At 40.7% G+C, this 27,997-nt stretch overlaps 2 protein-coding genes across 7 annotated transcripts; one reads left to right on the plus strand and one right to left on the minus strand.

Annotated features, from left to right (window-relative positions):
- The first annotated feature begins 42 nt into the window (after window positions 1–42).
- LOC117400973 (small ribosomal subunit protein eS26) lies at window positions 43–3,211 on the plus strand. The gene is made up of 4 exons (XM_034001342.3): window positions 43–181; window positions 1,413–1,590; window positions 2,314–2,444; window positions 3,124–3,211. Exons 1-4 carry the CDS (start codon window positions 179–181, stop codon window positions 3,157–3,159), a joined length of 348 nt encoding a protein of 115 aa, XP_033857233.1. The 5' UTR covers window positions 43–178; the 3' UTR covers window positions 3,160–3,211.
- A 2,287-nt stretch (window positions 3,212–5,498) lies between these two features.
- LOC117400993 (zinc finger protein Eos) lies at window positions 5,499–27,995 on the minus strand. Of its 6 annotated transcripts, none has more exons than XM_059013321.1 (8): window positions 27,935–27,995; window positions 23,133–23,187; window positions 21,743–21,847; window positions 18,670–18,930; window positions 17,624–17,791; window positions 15,017–15,178; window positions 14,549–14,680; window positions 5,499–13,307 (listed from the first exon to the last, which is right to left on the minus strand). In XM_059013321.1, exons 2-8 carry the CDS (start codon window positions 23,170–23,172, stop codon window positions 12,529–12,531), a joined length of 1,647 nt encoding a protein of 548 aa, XP_058869304.1. In that variant the 5' UTR covers window positions 23,173–23,187; window positions 27,935–27,995; the 3' UTR covers window positions 5,499–12,528. The 6 variants fall into 6 exon arrangements, with proteins under 6 accessions (XP_058869304.1, XP_058869303.1, XP_058869301.1 ...); XM_059013320.1 differs by having other exon boundaries at window positions 23,112–23,187; XM_059013318.1 differs by lacking the exon at window positions 27,935–27,995 and adding an exon at window positions 27,407–27,853 and having other exon boundaries at window positions 23,112–23,187.
- Window positions 27,996–27,997: the final 2 nt, after the last annotated feature.

The following is a 27,997-nucleotide window of genomic DNA, read 5'->3' on the forward strand; positions in this document are numbered from 1 at the left end:
ATTAAATCAAACGTACACTCGTCAATTGAATAAAGAGTATATCAAAAGCAGATCGTAATTATAAGCAGCGTTAGAAAGGTCTGGGTTCGTGGATAAAGGGAGAACGAGCCTCGGCGGAGGAGGGGTATATAAAGTGCCGTGCTGCGGCTGCCGGTCCTCTTTCAGCCTCCTTTCCAAGATGGTGAGTGAGAGTCGCGTCGTGGCCGGGCCCAAAACACACACAAACTGGGTTAAAACATGAAAATACTGTGAAAACGGGCGAGTCGGGAACAAAAAAACAGCGATAGAATTATTAGCACCGCCTTTGAAAGCCAGAATACATATTTTAATCAAGGAAAGTTAAGAGCACGAGCGAGAGAAAGCGACAGGCAGGCGCGTGTGTCCCGGGGCCGCGTGCTGGAGAGCTGTATGAAATTAAAGAAACGTCTTTAAATTCCGTGTAGCGCGAAATGTGGGGTTACTGGGGCAGGGAAGTCGTGTTATCGACGCGGTTTGCTATTGTAATCTCTGAGTGCTGAGGTATGCTGAAGAATATTGTTATCGCAGCAGTGTACATGTCCGAGTGGAACACGTCCGCCTTGCAGAAAGCAAATTCAGTTCTTGGTTAATGTGAGGTTCGTGTTGTGTATTGCGATTCTTTTCTGTGCAGGATAATATATACTGTAAATTAATGCCCTTTACATATTGCTTGTAATTTTAAATTGTATGTATAGGTAGTTTCGCAGACGCCGATGTAACGAGATATTAACCAGTCGCAACACACAGTAGGCCGTGAACTGGGTATGTTATGTTCAGAACGAAAAACTGGTATATTTAACCTACGGCGTGTCATGCATGTCATTCATTACTGAACTGGGGAGTCATTTACTGTTGTGTACAATCCTACAGATATCGATGTTGTGTAATATTGCATTATAGTTGCTGAATGGACCTGTGGTTTAGTATTTGCTTGGTAGGCCGCTTCAGAATCATTTTTTGTGGAGGTTAAGTGTAGGCTCTTTGGTGTTGTAGTTTCGGGTCCCATGCAAAAGAAAACACCCAGTTGAGTGAAGGGTGGCTTTTCATATGCTGTGTGATCTGGCTGTCTATTGGAATTGCTTGCCTGTGGGTGTTCTCCCCTGGCACCCTTAACTTAGATTTCAGGTAATCTTTGTGCCACATGCAGCATATGTATGAATAAACAGGACCTTTCCCTGCTGGGAAGAGGCTTTCTAGTGGGAAATCTTAGGGATATAAATATGTATGTCCTGTAGTGTGTGCCATTGATACGGGGTATTGGAGTGAGTGAGTACAAATATTTGATTGGAGTTAAGACTAGAAACGGTGCATCTTTTAAACAGTGGTGAGCTGTGATTGCACTTCACTTTTTCAATTAACTCTGTCATCATGCTCGCTTTGCCTTCTCTCCACAGACCAAGAAGAGAAGGAATAACGGACGCGCCAAGAAGGGCCGTGGCCACGTCCAGCCCATCCGCTGCACCAACTGTGCCCGCTGCGTGCCCAAGGACAAGGCCATCAAGAAGTTCGTCATCAGGAACATCGTGGAGGCAGCCGCCGTCAGGGACATCTCCGAGGCCAGCGTGTTCGACGGTGAGTATCTCTGCAGCTGTGCCTCTCACACTGGAGTCTGGCGTGTGAAAAGATCAGTTAGTGCTGAGACACCGTCTTGGACACAGCTCTCTTCTCTCTAGTTTAGGTGGAACAGCCATAAACTTTAAAATGCTCAATTTGAATTCCAAAGTACAGGTCTTGGCTTGGTTTCTAATACTGTAGTTCAGGTTGGGATGAAGCTGAAGCTGCTGTGAAGTGTAATGGAAACAATGCTCAGAACTGGTCTGCCACCTCGTCAGTGTAGCCCAGTCTTTCAGACACTTGATCTGTACATTACTAGACTCTGTGTAAGATCTAACACACACACGGATAGCCAGCGAAGTGGGGAAAATGATTTGGACCTCGTTGAAACTTGCTTTTTTTTTCCTTTTTAATCTGTTGATATATAAAAAAAGTTACTTTGCACATGCAAAGGTTGCACAGTTTCCTAATTGCTGACTTGCTGCAATACAATCTCCCAACCTTGTGGCCCCCTCATGTAAAGCATTGCATGGTACCAGCTTGCTGATGGTGGTGCAAGCAGCATTTCAATACTTCTTGGGTCCTTGTATCTTTGAGGAACAACTTGGGTCTCTCGTGCGTCTTTAAGCACTGATCTGGTCCAGTTCATTGTGCCTCTTGATGCAATGGTTTTGTGCACGTCTGCAGACTCCAGTGCCTCAGCATCCTGTATTGACCTGCTTGTTTGTCTTTTCTCCTCAGCCTATGTTCTGCCCAAGTTGTACGTGAAGCTGCACTACTGTGTGAGCTGCGCCATCCACAGCAAGGTGGTGAGGAACCGCTCCTGTGAGGCGAGGAAGGACCGCACCCCACCCCCCAGGTTCAGGCCAAGCGTGAGTATCCTTATCCAGGGTGGGACGCGTTAAATCTCTCTCTGCTGCTCCTTCAAAACCTAAAGCAGGCACCGCACTGTACAGATTAGCTTCTAGAAACAAGCTGCACCAGCTTGTGTAGCTGCAGAGCTGGAAAATGCTGTTTGTGAGCAGGAGTGAGGAGTAGAGAGTGGTTCTGCTTTCAGCAACACTTCTCAAGGCTGATTCCACTTGAAGCTCCAAAATAGGGGAACCTGAAATATCTAATCTGCTGCAAAGATAACGATAGAGATTCATGCGTGCCATTGGTATAATTTTTCCTTTTTTGCATGATAACATTTTTTCCTTCTGCAAATTTAATGACATGACAAGCAGCTTTGTGCATTGCTAAATGAATTTCTTGTTAAGCTTTTGAAGGGACTTTGGCTGTATTTGATTGCACCCTGAAATGAATACCTTTGTCTAGTTTTTTTTTTTTTAATGATGCTTTTGTTCAAGTGTAGCCTTCAGTCTATAAAACTGTAGTCAATGTCAGGGGAAACCTGTAGCTTATTTTTGGAAAGTTGAATTGTATGTCTAGTTTGACTTGGAAGTTGGAGATGAAGGAGGCCATATAGTCTGCCCCGGAGGCAGGGTACTTTGTATACCTGAAATCTTTTAAAGTTAACTTTTTTTTTTTTTTTTTTTCCTTCCTCTGCAGGGTGGTGCCCCAAGAGCTCCCCCAAAGCCCATGTAAGGACAGCATGAAGATTCTGTGAATTTCTACAAATAAATCAGATTGACAAACACCATGCAGTTCCTGTTTCATTTGTTACTTTCACTTTATCATTAACATGTATTTCGCTGCAGGTCATGTTGCAAATTTCCATGCATAAAGTAATTTAGCTGGTATAATGTTAAGTAGCTTTAAAACAGGCCATATCTTGGAAACCAAGTGATAGTTTGCTTTCATACTGTGAAAAAGCAGGCTAGAGTGATTCACTGCGTATTCATGGCTCTGGCTCTGGCATCAGAGTGGATGAGCTGTATCGGGAGAACCACTCCTCTGAAAAGCTGTTTGGGTTTGTTACAGGAATTAACACAAACACTGTGGTAACTTTTATGCATGTGCAGTAAAATTTATTTCAACTTGAATAGCTAAATAACTTCAATATCCAACGAACCACTTTTTATGAAGCTTGGTGTGGCTATTCATTGAGTCAAATTATTGAGGGTGTTGGAATCCAGGCCAATACCTGGCTGAAGAAGTTTTGGCTAAAATGGTTATCTGCTTAAATTATTGTATATAGGGAAGTGTTTGCAACTACATGCTATTCCTTTGTGTCAAATAACTAATACACCTGACTGCTAATACAATGTAGCATGCTTGTAAAATACGCTACAGTGGGTGGCAAAGTATTAATATTGTTTACAGCACAGCTTCACACTAACCCTGCAGTCAGTCCTGGGTTTCAGAACTGCCCTCAGTTTTAATATTTTTTTAAATCAGGAGTTTGATGTTGAATTGTTTTTCATATGAATAAACCTACGCACTCCGGTGTGGCTTGTTCATGCTGTGATAAGTGCAGTCAGGTCTCAGCATGTTGTCCAGGGGTGTGATTGTTCAAACTCTTGGTACCTGGTCATTTCAGTAATATACACCAACAAATGCAGGGCTAGTGTGAGAGTCAAGCCTGTCACAGGGTTAACTTTAAACCCTACAGGCAATTTTACCCTTCCATTAGCTACATAGGTCTGAAATGTGCAGTTTTGAAAGAAACGTGTTATAGCACAAGTTTATGCTTGGCAAACATCTCAATCGCCAAGCTTTAATTTTTCATTTACAAGCAGAATGTACAAACAAACATTTTAATAAGCAACTAATCTTTATTAAAGCTATAATAAAAAATAAAGTATTTAATGCTGGACACAATTACAATCATTAAGAGTAACTATGTACATTAATAAAGACGAGTTGCTTCTGCTTTTAAATGAAAAACGTAAGATTTAAATCAACTTTCCTATTAGCACGTTTCTCAGCTGTGATTGAGATACTCAAATGGCTTAACAGGTATCAATTGATTTCTTAAAGGAGAGTAGAAAAGTCTGGGTAAAACATTGAGAACCAGAAACGATATAATGAATAGATGTGTATTTTGCTATCTGTGGTTACTTTAAGGTTCAGAAACACAAAGCAACTTTCATGCTGAAAGCTCTGCTCCAGTCTTTTAATTTACTCTCTAGCTTTTAAATGGATTAAAACACCTGCTCATTTTACAAAACCAGAACCAAACAACACAGCCATTGAAGTTCATGTTGTTTGTATCTCACTTTGCAACATGCAGTTTTTCCTTTCAAACACAAGTTAACAATTGCAGTAAATGCTTTGAAAAAGTATACAGTTTAGACAAGCAGATTTAACATTTTCACAGTTCACGTTTGTTTTCCATCGTTTTAGACGTCAGTGTTTGTTGTCATTGTTAAGGAGATTGCGTGTTCAGGTAGGAAGATGATAAATAATCAGCACAGAGGAATAAGGAATTACACCAACATGAATTTGATGCTTTTTAGGTTTCTGATGTGTCTGATTTGTAAGGTATCTCTTTAATTGCGTCTCTGCTTTGTGGTACAGTAAACTCAATGTGATCAAACAACATTCACAGATATTTATCAGTGAAGGTGGAACCAGTTCCAACCACGGCATAACCACACAAACCTGTTGATAAAAACTTCTCATCAAGCAATGTAGTTTTTGCTTACAGTGAATTTGGTTTGTGCAATTCTGTTGGATTTCAGCGGATTGTGTTGCTAGGGTCATTTTACTGTTTGCTTGTCTTTATCAATCTGATTGGTGGTTTGATGTGTGTGGAGTGTTACTGTGATATCACACGATCTCTCTGAATCAAACAGAAACCGTCAGTTACCTTGTTTATATGCAACATCTAATCGGATTCAAGCATCTGGGAGGAATCAAATTCCAAATCCTTTGTATGTTCTGCATGTAAACCAGTTTTGAGCTGGACTCTGGTTCGGGTTTATCCCATTCAAATGCAACATCAGAAAATGCTTGTGAAATACAAAAAGTCTCCGAGCCAGTAAAGTTCCTTGTATTTATTTATAATAGACCTTCCGCCAATACAGTACAAAACTTACAGTAATTCATCTCCATTACACAAATATATCTAATTACAATATGGTACATATACAAAGGCTCTGCAGTAGTTTCTCTTGTCATTTTTAAAGCGATCCATACCATTCACAGGAAAAAAAATAATAAAAAGGAACACAAAAAGACACTAGCAATCCTTAACAAGGTTATACAAATTGAAACATCTCCTAACAAGGTTAAAAAATCAAAAGAGAAAGAAAAAAGGCATATTGCACTTTGGAATTTTAATACATTAGTAACAAAAAAATAAAACAACTGTACAAGAATGTGCTGAGAATAGAAAAAGGCTTAGACTTCACTAGAGGATCATCCCCTTATTGAAAGAGCAAAGAAAGGGGGCTCCTCTGTGTCTAAGGGATTAGAAAAACATTACAAACTTCATGTATTTATACAACAAATATACTTTTTATTTTTGTGTATGTGGGTTTAACCCTCAACCCCCCTGGCCCTGGGATTCTAACTCCCATGGACTCAAAAAATATCCCCAAAAACCAATGTTCCATGATGGTCACTGGGCACAAGAACCATACTGAAGGCTTGTTATTTTCTGCATATTCTGAGCAGATCTGCATAGCTCTATAACATCTGATTGGCTTGTTCCTGAGCACAAGCCAATCAGCTGCAAGCTCTACAGTACACAGAATATGCTCTGGTAATAGTTCTGGTTTCAGTTCAAAGCCTGTTGGCTTTTGTAAGTCTAGTTTGCAAGGATCCTGGAAAATTTTTTTAAAAAATCCTTAAGCAGGTCATGTTTGCAGTGGATCTGTGTGGCTCTTAGTTCTGTTTCTGCAAAACTGAAATTCACTTTAATCATTTTTTCCTATAGCCGTTTCCAACGAGCATCGCTGCTGGAAAAGTAACTTAGTATTTTGGTTCCATATTCTGACTACTTTTGGTTAACTCCTGATATTGTACATTATATGACAAGTGGAAATGGTATTTGCTTTCATTGGTATTTCAAATCCTGTGCTAACAGGACACAGTATGGGATGGACAAACGTCACAAAGTCTCTCTTTCACAGCACAACCTGCCACTGAATGACCGATTCTGCTGTAGACTCAAAGCTGAAGCAGAACACACTTAAGAAACCTTAAAGGAAAGTGCAAAGCAATTGTCAAGTAATAACTAGAGCTACAGGATGCACCAAGCACGCTTAAGAGTTTCTCTCACTCGTATGCTAAACCCTCCACTCACATTTGTTGTATCACATTTTGGGAAAACACAAAAAAGAAAAATTGGGCAGTCACTTAGCAGTCTGCAACCAGTAGTACAATTAGCTCTGTTAGTTGTTGGGAACGCGATTAAGGCTCAATATTGGAGCAACAGAACGGAGGACGACTGCGAAGATCAAAAACAGGAGCATGCAAGTGTATATAAAAAGTTCCTCCAGCTTGTGCTTTAATTCTCGACAGGTCTACTTCTTCCAGATAAACCGATGCACACGTGCACAGCAAGGATACTGCACCCAGAAACTCTCCACCAATCAAACAACTCGGAGCATGAGCCAATGGGAAGAGGAATGGAGGTGTGGGGGCGAGAGGGAGCAGGAACTCAGACCGTGCTTTTAGGTAAATTCCTCTGCTGTGGGGAAAAAAAATAAAACCCCTTGAAATAAAGACATCATCCTTAAGTTTTCAGGCTACGACAGCAGAGAATTTAATGAGGTAAACAGGTCAGAAAAGGTGTCCAAAACCACCAAGATGCCTTGCTCCCGTCTTCAGCTGAATAATTTAAAATTTGAATTTTATACAAATAAATTCAGAAGCTTGGGGCTAAAAATGCAAACGTTTCTCACGTAAGACAATTTATGCAAGGCTATCACCACAGAACAAACATAGAACCACGCCAAGACTCAGCCTGACACTCTGAATAATAATAATAATAATAAATAACAATTAAAGATATGCTTTTTTCAGATCAAAGTGCTTTTTCTTTTCCTAAATGGAATTACTTTTATTGGGACTGATTTGCAATGCTTTTGTTTCTCTTTTGTCACTCTTTTTGTCAAAGAAAAGTGTACCAAACAAAAAAAACAACAAATGGCTTATTTTAATTTAACTGCTGTGTCTTTTAGGGTCCAAATTAGGGGCTCTGGAATGAATATCGACTTGTTTTCAAATGATCACATTTGGTAAAGTTACTGGAGAAGCTTGTGAAAGACATCAGATTATTATTTAATTTTAATGACAATTTTGCACAGAAGCAGCATTGAAAACGGTCTCCAGTTAATTTGAACAAGAGGGCGCCTGTCTTTACCCAAGTCCTCTATTTGAGAAGGTGTGTACCTGGAGGGAGCCCCCTTGTGTATCACACACACCCCCCTCCATGTACAACAATCTTTTTTTTTTTACCTCTCAGGGCTCCACACTGCCTCTCACTCTACAGGTCAGATTCCCTTACACGTGTTACTCCCACACAAAGCTTGAAGCAGTTTAAAAGAGTACTGTAGCTTCAAATCTCATTCCCTCTGTGGTACAGGTGCTCACTTTCTACGTTCTACTGCTCTGCCTACATGCCATCAATACAGAGAATTCTTGAACAGTAACCAGTTTACTGCACAGCATTTACTTTTCTTTCTATAAGGATCAGGTTTTCACATTTTATCTAATCCTTTCTCCTACATTCGGGTATCAATGGTTTGGGGAAAAGTTTAGAAAATGGGCAACCAAAAAAAAAAAAAATGGAACATTGGTCAGTGAAAAACTCAGTGTGGTCATTTTCAGAGCCATGTATTTTTCTTGCAAACGTTCCCAATTTGGTTTTCCTTTGATAAACATTCCACTTGAGTAAATGCATCCCTTATCTTTCACCCCCAACACCTCTTGCCAATCACCAGTGAATTTACAAAACATTACAAAACAGATCATCATTTTTTTTTTTTTTTAAACCAGTAGCATTTGTATAAAATGGGTATTAGCCATGGGCAATTGCTGAAGTACATCACATCCTGCCAGTCAGCGGCAATGACAATTTCACAGTTAAATGCTGGCTTTGGAAAACATGTACCGTACAATACACTGTTGTTTTTATAAACCTTCAGGTTTGCTTCATTGGTCTGTCAGCACATTTCTCCAACCTGGTTCTGTTAGAGCCCATCGCCGTCCTGGTTGGAGTCAAAAGGGGGTCGATCTGATCAGCCTGTACCCTGATGAGCCACAGCTGGATTTCATTTTACAGCACCGGGGTGAACAGCTGGATTGCATCAACCCAGGATCACCCTTACAAACGGTTGATGCAATCCAGGGGTAGTTCTGTGGTCCTGTAAAATCCTCTTAAAAAAAAAAAAAAAGATGGTGCCCTCTACAACCAACCTGTAGCAACAGAAGAACTCTTCATCTGTACTGTGCCCCCTAGTGTTTCAGCCAGTTCTGTGCATAATGCACATAAATAAACCCAATTAAACCACAAAAACTGAAACTCCTACATTAATAGACTTTCTCCTCTATCCAAACACCCATTCAAACACACTTTTCCCATATCAACAGAGCAGGTTAGGTAAACAGAGCTGTACCAGCCCTGTGCAACAGGTAGCTGAGTAGACGGCACCACTTTTTCTAGGGGTGTTTTCTGATCTGCATTCCCAATTTAGGCATGCCATTATTATCTCACTCACATCACACACCAGCAGTAAGCTCAATCTTTATTAATTTATCAAGCAGGATTTTACACTTACGCACACACAGACACACAACTTTTAAAAGGACATTGAAAAAGTGCTTCGTTATTTCTTTAGTACTTTAGAAAAGCTTTAACTTTCTTGCTTTCATTATTTTTTTAAAATAAATATACAAAAACTCACAACCTCCCCCTCCCATCCCGGCTTAAACTGGGATGTAGCCTGAACTCAAACAGCCCAGGCCTGCAGCCAGTTCACTTCTCCCCTCCTCAATGGGATCAACACAGACGCAGGATATTCGGGACAGCATGCCAAGCTATACAGCTACTAGGTCCACAGACTTGTGGCTCTTTCAGTGTGTTTAATGTTTAAAACCTGCATGAAATAAGCCAGTTCCATTGCTATTAAACACCACTTTGTGGAGAATAAAAATCTAGGTCTCTAAAAGGAAGCAAATGAGAAATTTCACAGTGGTCATTATCTCGACTGCTGCAAACCTTTTATAAGAATATTTATATGCTTAGTAGTTATTTCACAGCTCCAGGGAACGTTTAATACGCCGACAAATATACGTACTTAAACTTTGTGCAAATATTAAAAGGTGTCATTGATTTGATAAATAGTAATGCGATAGCCCTTATTTAATGGGAGGACAGTCGGACTGTACTGTATAAAAATATAGATTACAAGCAAATTTTCAACTGCTTCTTTTAAGACTTTAAAACTACTCTAGTTTTCTTTTAGGACTGCCCACCTTTCACAGTTAATATGAAACCTCATCCCTGTATCCCCACAGAGCTCAGCACACTGCACGGCTTCCCTCATCCCTGTATCCCCACACAGCTCAGCACACTGCACGGCTTCCCTCATCCCTGTATCCCCACACAGCTCAGCAGACTGCACGGCTTCCCTCATCCCTGTATCCCCACACAGCTCAGCACACTGCACGGCTTCCCTCATCCCTGTATCCCCACACAGCTCAGCAGACTGCACGGCTTCCCTCATCCCTGTATCCCCACACAGCTCAGCACACTGCATGGCTTCCCTCATCCCTGTATCCCCACAGAGCTCAGCACACTGCACGGCTTCCCTCATCCCTGTATCCCCACACAGCTCAGCAGACTGCACGGCTTCCCTCATCCCTGTATCTCCACACAGCTCAGCACACTGCACGGCTTCCCTCATCCCTGTATCCCCACAGAGCTCAGCAGACTGCACGGCTTCCCTCATCCCTGTATCCCACACAGCTACCAGTGTAAAACGACACTAAAAAGACATTATGCTTTGTTTCTTACTGTTAAACCCCTTCTATTCGTCTCCTCTGTGTTTAGAGAAAATTATATCCTATCAGCTTTAGCACTGGGGGTCAAACTGTTGTGTTGTGAAGTATACAGTACAGTATACAGCGCTAGTTAACTCAGCTATGTCATTAAAAAGGAATAGTTTTTCAGTTTACTCTTTTTTTTGGTATGATAACTTCCTCGTTTTGGTTGTGCTGAATAAGGGGGGGAGGGGGTGAACTGCTGAGTAAGTACATCCCAGTGTGACCAGTTATTCCCTGTACTGGGAATGGAGTAGTTACTGGGGGCGGGCCATTCCTAGTACTGGAGAGTGTTAAACTGAATTTAAATTCCAACTATTTTCCCAGGATAGACACAAATAAAAAAAAAAAAAAAAAAAAAAAAAAAAAAACACGCACACCCAAACCTGTGTTTGTTAAACAAGTGAATATGTCCCGATCAAAACAAACAGCTTCCAAAATTACAGTGTCATGCGACAAACTTATTTGTAAAAAAAAAAAAAAAAAGGCAATTTAGGAGAAAACAAGCGTGATCGTTGTTAAATTCTGTTTGGCTTGTCGATACTTTGGGGAATTTCTGCTTTTTGTTTAGTTTGCTGCAGTGCTGCTTCACATCCTGGCCGGCAGGTGGCGCTCCGACACAAAGTATGACCTAAATATATATAAAAATACATATAAAAAGACAAGCAGAACCACCTACGAAAGGTCGAAGCGTCACTGCAGTGTAAAAAACAAACAATCAAAAAAGACAACAATAATTAACTTCTGCCACGTCCTACATAGAGAACTTTCACAAATAGGGATGTGCAAACAATATATACACTGTAGCTAAAATCCCCCTTCCAAGACTGCCAGTAATGTTTTAACTGAGCTCTTCAGTAGGAATGCCAGTTCTATCTGTGATAAGACAACATTCCCGGTTGAAATGACCACTGTGGTTTTCAATTGGAAGTGTGCTAGACTGGGTGTGGTGGAGTTGCTAGGATACTAGCGTGAGAAATCTGTGGTCTTTTACATTACACAAACAAAGGGTTAGTTAAGCTCTACAGCTCTCGGTTGCAGTAATTCTAGCATCTTGAGCTATTTTATACCTGTACAGCATGTCTGTCTTTGGTACATATCCCAGCACCCCCTGCCAAATAAACCATTGTTTGTGGCTTGTGGCCACCTGTAAAGAGCCTACTTACTGAGATTGGAAGAGCCAGCCAACTTCTCAATTCCAATTCCGAGGTAAAACGATAAGAGACTCCGTGAAGCAGACAAACGTTTCGGCCAGTGCCTTCCTCACAATGAAGACGACACTACTGGAAACGTCTGTCTCTTTAAAAGACTGTTAGATCAAGTAGAGCAGGGGTGTCAAACTCAGCTCCTGGAGGGCCACAGTGTCTTCTGGCTTTCGTTCCACCTGAGCTCTCAATTACTTAATTGGTCTAATTATATTTGATTAACTGGACACATTTAACACTTCTCTTCAGGCCTCAATGTTTCACAGGTCGTGTACCTTGAATCAAGTGCATTTTTAAAACCATCAACTGTAAAAGACCTTGAAAAATATGAAATATGTCAAATTCAACAAATGATTAGATCAATTATGTTAATTAAGAGCTTAAGTTGGAATGAAAACCAGAAGACCCTGCGGCCCTCGAGGACTGGAGTTTGACACCCCTGAAGTAGAGGACAGAACTATCAGAAACGGATCGGCAAGTGCCTTCAGTGTACAATACATGTCTACCTGTAGTTTTACACTGGAAAATTCGGATTATCAGACCACAAAACCTGGACGATCAAACTCCTGTGTATTAGGAACACAAATCTGCGGGCTTGGCATGAAGTCAGATATCTTTGATCAGCGTAACAAACCATTTTTCATCCCCCCCGAAGCCAATTCAATCCTAAGAATGCAGTCATGCCCTGGCCAGCTAAACACAGGCTTTTTTGCACACCCCAACGTCATAAATCAGTGCAACAGGAATCCAAGAAGCAAACAAAGAAACAGGTAAGTGCAGTCCTAGGTTAGAAGCAAACTCCCCCACTTCTCCCTCAGCCCACCTTGTGCTCGCCCCGGGCTATGTGCGAGGAGAACTCGTAGCGGTCCTGGCTGTGACAGCCACAGATGTTGCACTCGAAGGGGTCTCTGAAGCCGTGGCAGCCCATGTGGATGGTAAACATGACGTGGTCCAGAAACAGGATGCGGCAGTGCTCACACGTAAAGGCTCGCACAGACTGCCCTTCCCCGTCCACCACCCTCACCGTCTCTTTGGCTGGGCTGCTGGCTTTGGTGGGGCGGTGCTGGGTGGGGGTGAGGGGTGGAGGGGGTAGGGGGGCCGTGTGCTGGGGGTTGGGGTTGGGGTGGGGGTAGCTGTCCTCTTTGGCCTGGCCCGGGCTGTGTCTGGCTGAGCCTCTCTGTGGTTGCTGGTGGTCCTCTGTGACGCTCTCAGTGTCTGTGGAATCGTGGTAGCCGTTGCTAGGCGACACCCCGTGGTGGTCTTCGTGTCCCTCGCAGGCCTCCCTCCCCCCGGGACCCCCTGCCCCTGTGCAATCCAGCCGCACCCCCAGGGGAGCCAGCTGGGTGTAGACAGAGCTCATGACTGGGGTGAGGTCTGAGAAACAGGTGGAGTGGGGTGGAGGAAGGCGAAGGGGTCTCAGGGCTTCCAGGCCCCCTCTGCCAGTCAGATACCCCCCTCCTCCCCCAAAACCCCCAGAATCCCCTCCCCCCACTCCCCCGCCCTGCTGAGACCCAACCAGATCCACCTCCTTCTCGAAACTGGAGTTAAATTCAAAAGGGACTTCCGAGAGGTTCAGACGCATGTGCTTCTCTCCTATGGGAGAAAGGGAAAGGAGTAACATTATTATTTTCACAAAAGAAGAGAAACAGTTACAAAACTAGAAATAGCTAACTAAGGGTCCTATTAGCTTCTGTAAAGCCTACTGTCCTTTAATGATAATTTACACTTATTTGAATATCTTTTGAAATCATCCCTGGATTCTGGGTCAGCCAAAAATAGTACATCATTTATCTGTTGTCCATGGAAAGCAATAGCAGTTCCAATGTTCGCTGTGATGCCTCAAACCTGCCCTGGACTGGAGGGAGCCCACTTTCTCTTAGGGGGTGAGGGAGGGAGCAGGTCAGTCTCCATGCCTCAAGTCTGTCCTGGACTGGAGGGAGCATCCTCTCTCTTAGCCTGCCCTGGACTGGAGGGAGCACACTTTCTCTTAGGGGGTGAGCAGTTCAGTCTCCATGCCTCGAGTCTGCCCTGGACTGAACCATACCCAAAACTGTTCTAATTAATCCAGCTCAAAGCGTCAACACTGAAGTACCGTTTCACATTTGGTCCACATACTAAACTCAGAAAAAGCTGTTAATTACAAATCAGTCTTTGTTTTTATCTTCATATCTTGCCTGAGCCTAATTCTGGTCCCCTTCATTTTATTTCAAACAGAGCTGACACATGACGTGAATTGTTCATCCCCGACCCTACTTTTAACTCGCATTCCATTCTTGCAGTTGCCTAATTTAGCCTCCACTGTATTAGTTTATCGTTGTGCTTTTGGTATTTTCCCCACTAGTTTAACAGAGATGTCCTGACAGATTTTTTTTTTTTTTTTTTAAGCATACAAATTAATACCTTGTGTGGTGGAGTGTACACTGATAGCAAGTCCTTCAGGCACCTACTCTGAGTATTTCACCAAACATACCACAAAGCATTCTGGGATTGAGGATAAACAAAAAATGTAGCTGGGTATTACAGCGTCCACACTTCTAACAAACCACACTACCTGATGAAATCTAATTAGAACCGGACTCTGAGGTGGTCTTGAGTCCGGTATTAAACGCTGCGTAGTGTAGGCGCTAACTGTATTTAGCACTTTTAAGCCAGTTTAATGGCAACTAGTACAGTTTAAAGGCATAGTGTGGACAGGGCCTTAGAGGGTGAGGGAGCAGTTCGTTCTCCACGCCTCAAGTCTGCCCTGGACTGGAGGGAGCACCCACTTCAAACTTTATGGAAAAGAACCAGGGTCTCGAGAGGGCTACTGCATGAACGCTGTCTTTCTGTCTTACCCACGAATTTCTGCGGCGTGGACCTCTTTCGTTTGGTGATGCTGTTTGTCAGGCGGTCAACGAAGGACATCCGTTCAGTGGAAGGGTGCATCAAAGCGTCCGGCATCAACTCCAGGTCTCTCATCTCGTCTCCTGCAGGACACAAGATAATCTATCATCGCTCAGTGACGGGAATTTGAACTTCTCTGTTAGATCTGTCTGACCCCTTCTTGCACCATGAGGTTGAATAAAGGAAAAGTTTAGCTACCATTGGCTCTTTAGGATGGTGGCAGCTTCAGCTTGCGGAGTGAATTTGACAGCCATTTAAATCTTCATGCCAAATGGACACATTCCTGTTTTTCAATTCCAGTTCCTTTTTAAAATCAATGCCCAATTCCCAGTTCCCTTTTAATCAATTCCAACACATCGCTGATCAAAATTGCAAACAGCAGTATTCCCCCCGCCCCCTGTTTCTCCCCAGCCCCTCACCCTGCTGCTGCTGCTGCTGCCCTGTGTTGGCAGGTTGCTGGGTGTCCAGGCTCTGCAGGTAGCTGTGACAGCGCTCCCGGTGCTCCTCTAGGGTGCTCTGCTGCTTGTAGCTGCGGCCGCAGTAACTGCACTTGTGGGGCTTCCCGACTGTCGGGGATGACACTGGGGCAGAGAGAGAGACTGGTGAAAGCACTGTGGTGTATCCCCACAGCGATGGCAGTAAGATTTCTATTGCATAGCAGTTTCATCCATTCCAGGTTATACTACGAGATTGATTAGCCCCAGTGCACAGGTAACAAGCTCAGGTGTGTTCTATCAAATCACCAGGAAAGTATTGAACTGCTATGCAATGAGGGTCTTATTTCCATCCCAGATTCAGTACCAGTGACTGGGTTTGGTCAGTAATGAGTCCCAGGCCTAGGGTTTATTATGCTGACCTGTATCAGTGATTCTAGTGATTTTCTGATATGGACAGTAATACTGCGATTATGTAATTAGTGAAAGCACAGGCATTTTAATTCTGTATTATTTTCGTGGTTCGTTTTTGGTGCATTTTTCTTTATTTCAAGGATGTACAGATTTCCCAAGTACAACGCTACAGATCAAAATAGATCAATTTAAGGACATGTGTCCCACAAATAAAAATGATGCATTATTTTTGTAATGAGGGGCACGAAACAGGGTTTGAAATGACCCGACCGGTTGGATCTGGTCGTCCAAATTGCCAGCATCCTTGTGATACTCGAGTCGCTCTCAAATGTATTTTAAGAAGAAACCGTTTAATCAACCACTCAATTCCTTGTGTAGCTTAAGGGGTTAAGGTTGCTGGCATCTCAATACTTCTGATTGCAGCGGAACCGTTACATTACTGTGAAGTTGACCTACAGGACAGGAAGTGCTTCTGAAAATTTTTAGCATTTGTTCCACAAAAAAAACCCCAGGCCTTAGAAGTTACAAATCACAAAACTGAACATAATGTACAAAATTTAATTCTAAAGAAAAATGCAGCCAAATTTTCTGAATTCCGAAGAAAACAAGTTAACGGACGCGCGGGGATGGAATGAGTCACAGCCCCCTGGGCGTCTCTTAACGTTAGTGACGCATTACAGACTTTCCTTTCAGCGGTTTACCCGCTACTGCCGGGAAAGCACGCCGTACACAGCGCTAATCGGATATACCAAAATCACAATGTGACTTACAAACCGGAAAAGAAAGAGAAAAAAAGAAAAAATCTATTACGCTCATGCTGAAGGGTAAACAGTCCCCTTCTGTGGCTTCACTTGAGATACATATATATGTATTTCTATAAAGATTGTTTTTAATAAAAAGAAAAAAAACATACACCAGCAGAACGTCCTGTGTGTGGTTTAACCTTTACTATCTTACCCTATCTTTCTGGTTTTCATACACGCGGCTCTACAGCGCCAGAAAGACAATTCGGGTTAACCCTTAAGCTGCCACGCTCGAGGGTGGCCTGAACTAACATTAAAACGTGGAATATTCGTGGAATTATTTCAAAAAGGAGAATGACTATTGTAACATTTCAAAGCGGCTACCTTACTCTTGCGCGATCAAGAATTGAATTTAAAAATATTAAAGTACTGAGAATTTAGAGGTAATGTAGAGAACTTTTAGCAAAATGTATAAGGCAGGCATCCATATTTTTTGGGAAGTAGAAAATGTAGGCAGCTTTTTCAGTGGTTAACAAAAATAAAATAAAATAAAATACTACTGAATAAATCAGTAAGTGTTTAAATTCACGCATGCATCAGTCCCTTTTCATGTAAAGACAATGTAATTTTAACTAATTCATAGTTGAACCTTGGCACACCTACGTAATTGCAATTATACCATATAATTAATTAATTAATTAATTACAGTTCAATTATGCATTGTCATTTGATCATTATTCTAGTATTTTCAACCACTTTTGGTGCCCCCATTTGTTTGAAAAAAATTTAGTTATATACAGCTATGGCCAAAAGTTTTGCATCACCCTATAGAATTAACTAATTTTGCTTCATAAAGTCTAATGAAACCTGCTGAATAATGTTCTGTTGGCATATTGAATTGCATATCGCTCTGTAGTTTTCTATATACTAAATGAAAAACTGAAAAATGTGACATTTCAAAATCTAACATGAAATACTGTACTACTAAGTCTATGGCTTCCAGTAGACTCTTGTAGTTTCTTTGATTACACGATGTTAAATAAAATATCTCAATTATGTTCATACAGTTTTTTTTTTTGTTTGTTTTTTATTATGTCTCAATCCTAAAATTCTAGGCAATGCAAAACTTTTGTCCAGAGCTTTAGTACGTTTCTGTATTTGTACCTCTGACTATTGCTCGGTTACCTAAAATAAACAGAGCAAACATGCTAACGTAAGTAGATGTTTCTGTAACTTTTTAGGGCATTTGTAATTCTAACTGCAATCACTGCAGCATAATTGTAACTATTTGTAATTAAACAAAATCGCATTGTAATTGAATTGTACACAATTGTGCTGTCACTGCGATTCTAATTGAGCCCCGGTCTGGTTTGCAGGTGGAGTTGGGTTTCCTGCCTAAAGCTCCCCATGTGTTCCTCTGGAGGGCCTGTCTTACCGGAGTGAGTTCTCAGGTGTCCGCTGAGCGCATCGCGGCGACGGCAGGCGTAGTTGCAGAAGGGACACTTGAAGGGCTTCTCTCCGGAGTGCAGCTTGATGTGACGGAGCAGGTTCCCCTTCTGAGTGAACGAAGCTCCGCACTGGTTACACTGGAACGGGCGCTCGCCTGTAAACCAGCAAACCAGGGAACTGAACTGAATGCGTTTCTAAAAGATGTTTTTATTAACGTCAGTACTAGAGATATTACGCCTTATTTTCAAAGCGTTTCCTCCATTCTTTAATTAAGGTTTATGTTACAAAATGAAAAAACACCTTGAGAGTGCTCAAGAGGACTTGAAATAGAGAAGTTAGTGGTTTGGTTTTTGTTTTGTAAAATTGAAAGGCGATTAAAAAACAGGAGTTAAAAGACTGGAGTAAACACTTTGAAAATCCGGCCCGTTGTCTCTGCTCTAATGTTGCGTGTCTTTCGTGTTTTATACTTTGGCACATGCAGGTATTTTAAAGACCACGCTAAAGAAGAAGCTCAGCTAACAAGTGACATCCTCCGTTTCACTCCAGTGGTGTAGCTGCACCTGGGAAACGATTACATACCATTTTTGTGCTTGAAAAATCTACATTTCAATTTAACAAAAAACAAGCAATGAACCAAAAGATCTCCGACGCAGGAAAATGGGGACCAGTGACAATCCTGCCAATACTAATAACAAGCACTTGTTTATAGAGTCAAGCCTGGTATAACATTCAGTGATATACGACCTTAGCAGTCATCAAGTTAAAATGGTCAATATGACCCATTTACCAATTGGGAGGGCAGGCTGCCTCTGTTCCTGCTGTCAAGCCGAACATAAGCCTGGGGAATTCTCCTCCTTAGGCACCCGACCAGTAGGGGGCGCTGCAGAGCAATGTGGCAAATAAAATACAGCTCCCCCAGCCGAGGTCAGCAACTCTGCATGAGCAGGATTCGACCCAGACTGCATGACTCACCCTGCACTCCAAACTGCAGAGCTGTTACTAGCTGATCCCCCCCTCCAGAGTGTTTCTCACCTGTGTGGCTGCGTTTGTGCACCATCAGTACGTTGGGTCCGATGCAGACCATGCCACAGATGTCGCACTTGAGCTTGCCGTTGGGCAGGCGGATGCCCCCGGGTGAGCTGGGCTCCAGGTTCGACTGGTCGCAGTATCCGCCCTGCTCGCCCATGCCCTCCTCCGGACCTCCACCCTCCTCTTTCTCCCGGCTGCCCTCGTCCAGGGGCAGCATTCGGACAGCCTCTTCATCGCTGTACATCTCCACCTTGATGGAGTTGGCTGGAAACGCAGACAACAAGAAAACCGCTCATTCCTCGCTTCCTTCTTTGTCTACAGTGGTTTGAATTGCTTTTGGTGAGATACGAAGGGCACTCATATTTCACCTTCAATGTAATATTCGGTCTTGCTGTTTTGTTGTCTACAAATATGGCAAAAAGTTTTGCATTGCCTTGAATTTTCTGATTGAAACATAATAAAAAAAAACAAAATGATATGCACATAATTTAGATATTTTATTTAACATAATGTAATCAAAGAAACTACTAAATTATTTTGTAAGTCTACCGGAAGCCATAACAGCAGTTCAGTATTTCATGTTGGATTTCGAAATGTCACTTTTTTTAATTTGTGTAGGTTTTCGTTAAGTATTTGGAAAACTACAAAGCGGTATGTAATTTAATAGGTCAATGTAACATTATTCAGCAGGTTTCATTTGACTTTATTAAACAGAATTTGTTAATTCTAGAGGGTGATGCAAAACTTTTGCCCATAGGTGTACGTAAAGACGCAAAAACACGATATGCTTTGTGCATGCAGAGATCTGTCGGAAAAAAATAACGCAAACCAGGAGCTTTTGATAATTCTCAAATGAGCGCAGTCAGTGAGTCAAGAGCTCAGATGATGGTTTTGGATTGTCAGATATTAGAATATCAATATATCACGTCAATTTCCAGGCTTGAGCCTATAATTATAGATATAAAGAAACAACGTATGCTTTACTGACTACCATACTAACACTTTCCGTCATTTTCAAAAAGACAAAAATCCCCGAGTGTATCTGAAGTGTTGACAGCAGCCAGACATGTCTTCCAGTTCAAATGCTGCTGAGCTGGTGGTCTGTGGCGATCTCACCGTCGAGAGTTACTATTTGTCAGCTTCTGTTTGCATGGTTTTCTGCAGTGTCACACAGCGTGGTTTGCCTTGCAGCAATCTTGAGAAGCTCTGGTGCTTGTTTGAGTAACGACAACCCGACTGCAACTGCTATCTCTTCCACAACACAAACCCTGTTTTTAACTAGGGGGGCACCGATAAAGATTTTCTTGGCCGATACTGATAGCCGATGGTTATCTACCCATATCATCTGATACCAATAGGACACTGATAATAATAGACAGTGCAGGTAAAGCTATTGTAAACTACTAGAACATGACATAGGACCTACATTTAAACTGTTTTAGAATTATAAATGTTAAAAATGATAGATATTGTTTACTTGTTGCAGTTACTTCAGGAAATGAATACAAAGAATAATGTAGTATTATATTGTGTGCTTGACAGCATTTTATACATCTGTTTTACAACAGTCACACAAAAATAACATTTTGCATTTGTACTAGTAAAAACAGTTCTGTAGAAAAAATTTATATAATGTGACATGAACTTGTATAGCCACTTGCTGTCAAACATTGAGTATTATAACTCAATGTACCTGTACTGTACAGTAGAAATGTAGCCTACGCAATATCAATTACAACAATTCTTGTTACATTTGTATTTGAAGCATACACTGCTTAAAAATGCACCACAACTTAAATTGTTCACTTAAAAAAATCAATTTCTGCTTCAAACACAAATTACAAAAGGCCATTTTGAAGTACATTGTGTAATAATAATAATAATAATAATAATAATGTAACAACCCGGCAGTCTGCACTAACTAAGAGGACTTGTATTACAGGCGAACACTCCTAATATTCAAAGAAGAGAGCTTTTTAAAAAAGCATCAGAATAATACTCTACTCGCAGTTCATCATTGGAGTTAATGTAGCATCAAGTCTGTTCTGCTGCACACAACCCTACTGTTGTCTTCAGATATTTAAAAATAAAAAAAATCCAAACAGTGCTCTTTTGAGACGTATTCACTGCAGGCTGATCGCACGTTACACAGCACTGCATCATTAGTATAGTAAGAGCGCCTGACCAAACATTCAATTCTGTGCTGGAAGAAATTCAACCATGAGTATCGGTGTACATTATAGGCTAAAATAACAAAAACTGCCCATCGGCGATTGTGTTTTTCTTCCTTATATCGGTGCCATGCAGATAGGCTACCGATTATCAGTGCACCCCTACTTTCAACTACTTAAGATCTCGTAACATCAATAAGAAAAAAAAAGACATGCATATAACCTTTATTTAAAATGAACCATAATAAAATAGAGTGGTAAATGGTAGAATATGTTGTAATATATGCAACAAACTTTCAACTAGAAGTATTTCTCAATGTACAGATATGGCCAAAGGTTTTAAAACTGAGACATCATTTTAAAATGTAATTTAGAACTTTTATTCAACATCATGTAATCAAATATCGCAAAAGTCTACCAGAAACCATAATAGTAGTACAGTATTTGTTAGATTTAGAAATGTCACATTTTTCAATTTCTCAGTTTTGTAGAGTATTTGGAAAACTACAAAGCGGTATGTAATTCAATATGTTAACGTAACATTACTCAGCAGGTTTCATTCGACTTTATGAAGCAAAATGAGTTGATTTTCTATAGGTTGATGCAAAACTTTTGGCCACAGCTGTAGACTTCCAGTTACATTTGTTGTGACAGAAGTTTGACTTTGTTTTCGTACTAGTCCTATACAGATGTTCAGATTAGTCTCTACATTAGAAGGGCCTGACAGAGTCTCAGTGGTGAGCAGTTCTTTATACAGGGTTTGTATTTAATGTCAAGAGGGCTGTTTGGTTTGAACTGATGGTCAAAGACGCTGTGAGGCTGGAGGAGGGAGCGGAGGTCCGGATGGATTTAGTATTGTGTTAACAGCTAAAGGGTTAGTGGGCAGTGTTAGGGCTGACACTCACCGCTCAGCGATCGACTAGGGGAGGAATGCTGGCTGTTGGGAGTGCTCACAATGGGTCCCACCATCACCCCTGAAAACTCCTTCTCCATCGATGAATCCCCACTGCCTGGATCAACAACATGGCTGTCAAACACACACAAATCACACTGCCCCCTGCTGGATAGTACATAACTATGGAGGGGTTTTAAACAAGCAAATAAAAACTATATATAAAAAAAGAGAGTCTAAACTCTTAACTGAATTATTCAATAGCGTGTGCATTCTATGTGAGGAACTCTAACATAATGACGTCTTTTCTCATAAATTAATTTTGCTTTAAAACACAAAGAACCTTTGCGTTTGCTTTTAAACCCATGTGTGAACAACCATTTACTTATTAAGATTGATTGAATTTCGTGGTTTTGGTGAATCTGTATTCCGCTGCTCTGAAGCTGTAGGTGGTACACATAGCTGGTGGTTAGAATTCTGCCCGTTCAGATATGTTAAATAAATACCCTTTCAAATACACACACACACGAGCACGCGTGGGATAAAAGATAAAAACAGCCTTTTCAGTTAGAGGAAAAAAAACAAGCTACCATTAATCAAGGCCGGAAATTAAATTCCTGATGTGTACATGTCTAGACTTTTACACAAAATAAGAATTCTTCAATCATAAAACACTCCGGTCTCATACTGAAGAGCTAAATAACTATTACAGCATTTATTTGACTTCATTTATATAACCAAACTCTGCCCAGTACTTGTGAATGGACTGTATTTTGCAATTACCGTTTTTGGGGTTTTAAGTGAGTGCAACAGCAAAGGCACATCTTAAGGAAAAAACAATTGCAAACAGAATAAACTAACCAGAACCACCATTGTTACACACTGCGTATTGTTCTGAGGGAACACTGCTAAGAAACTATGTCAAGCAATCAAATGTTTAGACTAGTGCCTTAATCAGTGTAATGAAGGCTTTAGCTGAAGCATTTACTTCCTGGAATTAGTTTGTTATTTATGTTTTTTTTTGCTGGTTTAACATCATCAAAATAGTTTAAAGAATAAAAGCATGTATTTTCATTTTTATTAGGTGCACCAATATTACATTGCTGCGTTAAACCCGTGCTTAATAATTAAACCTTGTGTGATCAATACTATGTGAGATATTTATTTTAGTTATCATTTTTAGTGTATTTTATTTACCAATATCTACAAGAGGAATAGTCATTAGTGCATTTAATATGTCACAGAATGCACAAGCACAACTAAATTAACTGAGGCTCAAAGCGGTCAGAATTGGAGGTTCTGTATTCAAGGGCAAGAAGCCTTCGAAAAATGGGGTGACCAAACGAACAACAACTGAAAGATTAAAGGAAACATTCTCTTACCACCCCCCATCCCCAGTCTACCTGAGACATAGGAGCGGCCATTGCATTCTTCAACATCCATCTTCACAGAGCTTTGCTGGAAAAATGTGAAGAAAGAAATCTGGTCAAGGAGCATAGAAAAAAGGAAAGCACCCCATCTGACAACGAACTGCAAGCAAAAAACGTGTTTAAAAAAACAACACAAAACGTGCGACACGCAGGCTTGGGGTCAATTCATTTTTTCAATTCCAATTTCCTTTTAAATCTATTCCAACTCCAGTTCCAATTCAAAGTCCTTCAAGGACTTGGAGTTGATCAAAGGGGAATGGGATTTGGGAATTGATTTTAAAATGGAACTGAAAAACAGGAATTGACCCTGACCCTGCTAACACAAACTTTGTTTGTCACAGATCCATACAGTGCAATTACTTACTTTCTGCCCAAAAATGTCAGTACGCTATATAATTGTTAAACATTTCAATTAAATTCAATGCTAATGAAGGCATTTGCCTGAGCTTCTGCCAACTTCACTTCATCAGTTTTACACCATAACTTACAATTAACCCTGGAATTACAAATTAATTCTGATGCTGTTTCAATTATAGCTATGATAACTGGGTGCAATAATTTATTGCAAATGCTGCAGAAATTGCTATAAAACATTTCCAAAATCTTTATCACAGCAACACATCAATTAAAAGGTGAATCCCATGGTAAGTGTAACTAGCTAATTATGAACTACACAGCTAATATCTTTGGTCACGAAACATCAAGCATGGTCAGCACAGTCCAAGACGTTACTGACTCAATCATACATCCATTCATAATACAAAACGAGTTACTTACAGCAGTGATCACTGTGCTAAAGCGGACTCTTTTCATCACTCTCTGTGCTGTACTTTGCTGGTCGCATTGATGTGAACCTAACCACATAACCCTGTTCGGTATTTAAATGGTTAACCAGGGAGACCCCAACCCCCCCCCCCCCCCGGAAATGACGTGTGATTTTGGAGTCTGTGAAACCTCAGCTAAACTTGGTAGCTTTGAGTCATTTTCCAGTGCAGACCTCTGAGCACTGGAAACGAATCAGTAAAAACTAAGAGCGGATTTCAGCCTTTGAGAAGAGCAGCAGCCTTTCTCGGAAACTGAATTCTGTATGTCTCACTCTACATCATTATGCATTTAAAGAGAATCAGAACAAGCAGATTAACTGTGCACTTGAAATAATATTGAAGATTAAGAGTTGTTGTGATTGGCTGTGCAGATGAAATTAAACCACTGCAACTGAAAATCTTGGAAAATTGTCAAAATAGGCAAATGAGCGATTGTCTAATTTAATTGATGGCTTTAATAGGCCAAACATGCAATTCATTTAAAACAGTAACAGAAAAGGAACACACAGCCACGCATGCAAAATGCAAAAAGTGCCAATTGTTTCTATATCACTGATTACTAAGTGGAAACTGAAATTCTCACACGGAGGTCTTCATGTAGGTAGGTATAAAAGATGACAAATCCTGAGGAGTTCTCATACATTTGCACACTAATATGAAAAGTCATATCAGAGTGGGTTTAAATTCCACAGCACCTTGTACTGTACTTTCGAAAAAACAGCAGATTTTAATATGACGCCATTTCCATCCGATACAAAAAGAAAAATTCGGATGGCTGTATCACATCAACCTCAGCATCTGTTATACTGCAATTGTGTAGAGGATTAAGAAAACTACTCTACTGTTTGCTGTGGATAAATCTAGCAATGAATGCTTCAACTCTAAATTGCATTTCCTTTATAATAAATACATATTCAGAACTGACCGTATCTTTAGATTAGAGATCACTTTCTACCTTAGCCATTACATGGATATTTCTTGTCTTTGATCATTTAAGTATACATCAATTGGTAAAAAGCCAATCAAACAGCTGATTTAATGCAATATATTATTTCTGTAGACGACTATTGTCTTGTGTTTATAAACGGGTCATTCCAGTGCAAGCGCACCAATGGGGTTTACTCAAGGTGAACTGGAAAAAACGTACAAATGTCAATTTAATATTTCTGGTAGGAAAATAATGCTTTAAAAATGACTTTTTTTTTTACTTCCTTCTGAAACATTCTCACTGCTTCTTTTTAATGCACTCCTAATATTTTTCTCCCCTCACATGCGGTTTATGTATCATCAGCCACAAATGGAGTGAACAGGTTTTGATCCACTTGAGCTTTAAAATAATAATTCTGACACACGTGTTTCATGTTGGAATATTATTTCATTAATAAGAGAACTACCCCACTAGTCAAATTCGCAAAGAAATTAAAACAGCAGCACATAACAGAAACCGTGCAACTGCCTTGCTAAAAGAGTGGCTCCTCTAGCGACACAAAACTCAAATAAAGTGTTCGACAACAAAGCAGATTAATAAGACGCCAGGTGAATCCTGGGATGAAGTTCAGTCAGTGTGACGTTATCTCAGACAGTAGTATTGAAAACAACACTCCAGTGTTAGATCTGCATTCCATTGCACTTCTCCAAACAGATGCTTTCATTTACAGTTTATCTGAGGGTGCTTTCCTTACCTCTGTTTTCTATTTTCAGTCTGTCAATAATGTATCACTATGCTGATGACTGACCAGCTCCTGCACAGCCTGATTTGTGGACAGTGGGACCACCTGAACACTCCCTACTTTCCCCAGACAAATTGCTCATTTAAAATGTATGTGATTCGGCAGATTTTGGCTTGGTGTAAACCTACCCTGTTTAATATTATAATAACCCTATACATTTTATGCGCTACAGTTTAGATTTTTAATACAAATCTAATAAGAAAGAAAAATCACTTTCTCTCAATACAGCTCTCAATACACAACCCAAGACAGAAAGAAAGAAAGACAAAATGATCTTCACTCAAGCAATCTTTAACTAAATCACTGTTGAACTGGAAGAAAATACCCTGCGGACCCACCAAACAATAGAATTATTATCTTCGCTGAATTCTAAAGGTATAGTTTTTGAAATGTTCCTCGCTTAGGTTCCACAGTCACCTATTAAAATGTATCCCATAACAGTAAATGCCATGGCAACTGCCCTGTGTATAAAACAAATAACCTTTGCATCAAGTGAATCTTCTTGGATCAACACTTAAAATCTGTGAGTGTATTCAAAAGGTGGGTGTCGTTTTGCTTTCAACCCAGACGCTTTTGTAAAGGAGCCTCTTACTTTATAAGGTTGGATGTAGAATTTTAGTTTTGACGGTGAGTGGGTCTGCTTTTCTCAAAGTATAGAAAAACAACATATTATATTAAACGCCTTACAAGTCTCGTGTTTAAATGTACTGTAATTGTCGTAAATGCTTACCCATTCATTAAAACAACATCATTTGTTTTAGTCTCTTAAATGTTATTATTTAGGCAATTAGCAGGCTACTAACTCCATATCTTATGATGTTAGCAAGCTGGTTTTCTTGAAACTGCCCGCCGGTTACTGTAAATGAATGTTAACACCAGGTACAGTCAGGCGAACCAGCAAAAGCGGTAAACACAAAGAAGCTAGCGAGACAAAACAGTATTGTTGTGTGTGATGCGTGCAACATTGCTTTGCATTTAGACACAGCTTCAGTAAGCTGTACAAGAAAAGGTGCCAAGTTTGGGGGAAAAAAATATATCTAACGACCCTTAATTGTAAATGCCCTGTACATTTCAGAGCAAGGCGTTAAACAAACTCGCACCAGAATACATACAAATAAAAAGTATGATTTGGGAAGTCTGTCTGCACGCCGTTAATAACAGGCTCCCAAAATGCCATTTCCTCAGTCTAGTTAGCAGTGTTTTTATAAAGACACAGTACCAAACCCAAGCTATACCCTTTTTATTGCGTGTTCGTGTTTTTTTTTAAGTGGTGTCACTTCTCACAAGTGTAGACAACCCTCTCTGCCTAACAGTATAATTCTCAAGAACGCAGAATTCAACACGAAACCCCCACAACAGCCGAAACTCGATAAAACGATAAAAAATGGGCGACATTTACAATCACCGCAGTGCAAAGCAACATCATTTATTACACTGATGCCCGTAACTAAGGTGTCTCAGCATGTTTTATTACATCATGTCGACATTATTTCAGACAGCACGGTATCTAAGGCTCCTGTTGGGTTAAAATCTAAAATGATTTTGCCGCATTGCTAGTGTACCATAAATACAGCCCTTCCGCGCTGTGAGAAAGGCAGTCCTGCTCACCTGTCGGGAGAGACGACAGCCCCGGGTATTATATTCCTGTTTTTATTTTTGTGTTTTGTTTTCTCTGGCGACAGAACCATCTCACCTGGAATCCGAACAACTTCCGGCCCGACACCGGGATACAGGCTGGGTTGGGAGCTCCGAGCGCGTCGAGTCGGGAGATTGCGGAAAGCATCGATGTGTAGGGATTAACTGAGAGTGGATTTCACTAACGGTGCTATCAATTTTGTTGAATTTTTCGGGGCAAAGTTAGAAAAGCATTCGTTTTTAAATTGTCTAGTTGCACACAATTCAACTTGTGGAAAACACCGTGACTTAATATAGCGGATCTGTATGGGGAGTCCAGGCGTGTTTCCAGGAGAATTCCAAGTTTGGGAGTTTCTACAAACAGAATAAGGAAATGCGTGTATTAGACAGTCACGATTTTTTTGCATATCTGTATTGAATATTCAAAACGGACGCACACAAAGGCTCATTTCTTAACGCTGTCAACGCTGCAGAGTGACTGGAAATATAACGCGTCTCAAAATAGTTCACCTCTTTTGCTGTCTAGAAAATACAGGACAGGTCGGCACATTAGTTATACTGTCTGGGTAGCTTTCTATATACTTACCTTATAATGTAAAGAACAACAATGACGGTTTGCACGCACGCTGTAAGTGGTGAACACGATACG

Source organism: Acipenser ruthenus, chromosome 45, assembly GCF_902713425.1.
Source record: "Acipenser ruthenus chromosome 45, fAciRut3.2 maternal haplotype, whole genome shotgun sequence".
Classification (NCBI taxonomy): domain Eukaryota; kingdom Metazoa; phylum Chordata; class Actinopteri; order Acipenseriformes; family Acipenseridae; genus Acipenser; species Acipenser ruthenus.

What these genes read in the sequence shown, in the direction of transcription:
- LOC117400973 (XM_034001342.3), top strand. An exon ending in CGAGGCCAGCGTGTTCGACG is followed by an intron (nt 1,591 to 2,313) that starts GTGAGTATCTCT and finishes TTTTCTCCTCAG; the next exon opens with CCTATGTTCTGCCCAAGTTG. An exon ending in CCCCCAGGTTCAGGCCAAGC is followed by an intron (nt 2,445 to 3,123) that starts GTGAGTATCCTT and finishes CTTCCTCTGCAG; the next exon opens with GGTGGTGCCCCAAGAGCTCC.
- LOC117400993 (XM_059013318.1), bottom strand. Translation starts at nt 27,496, where the DNA reads ATGCTTTCCGCAATCTCCCGACTCGACGCGCTCGGAGCTCCCAACCCA. An exon ending in TAGACTGGGGATGGGGGGTG is followed by an intron (nt 21,848 to 23,111) that starts GTAAGAGAATGT and finishes TTGTTGATCCAG; the next exon opens with GCAGTGGGGATTCATCGATG. An exon ending in ACACCTGAGAACTCACTCCG is followed by an intron (nt 15,179 to 17,623) that starts GTAAGACAGGCC and finishes TCTCTGCCCCAG; the next exon opens with TGTCATCCCCGACAGTCGGG.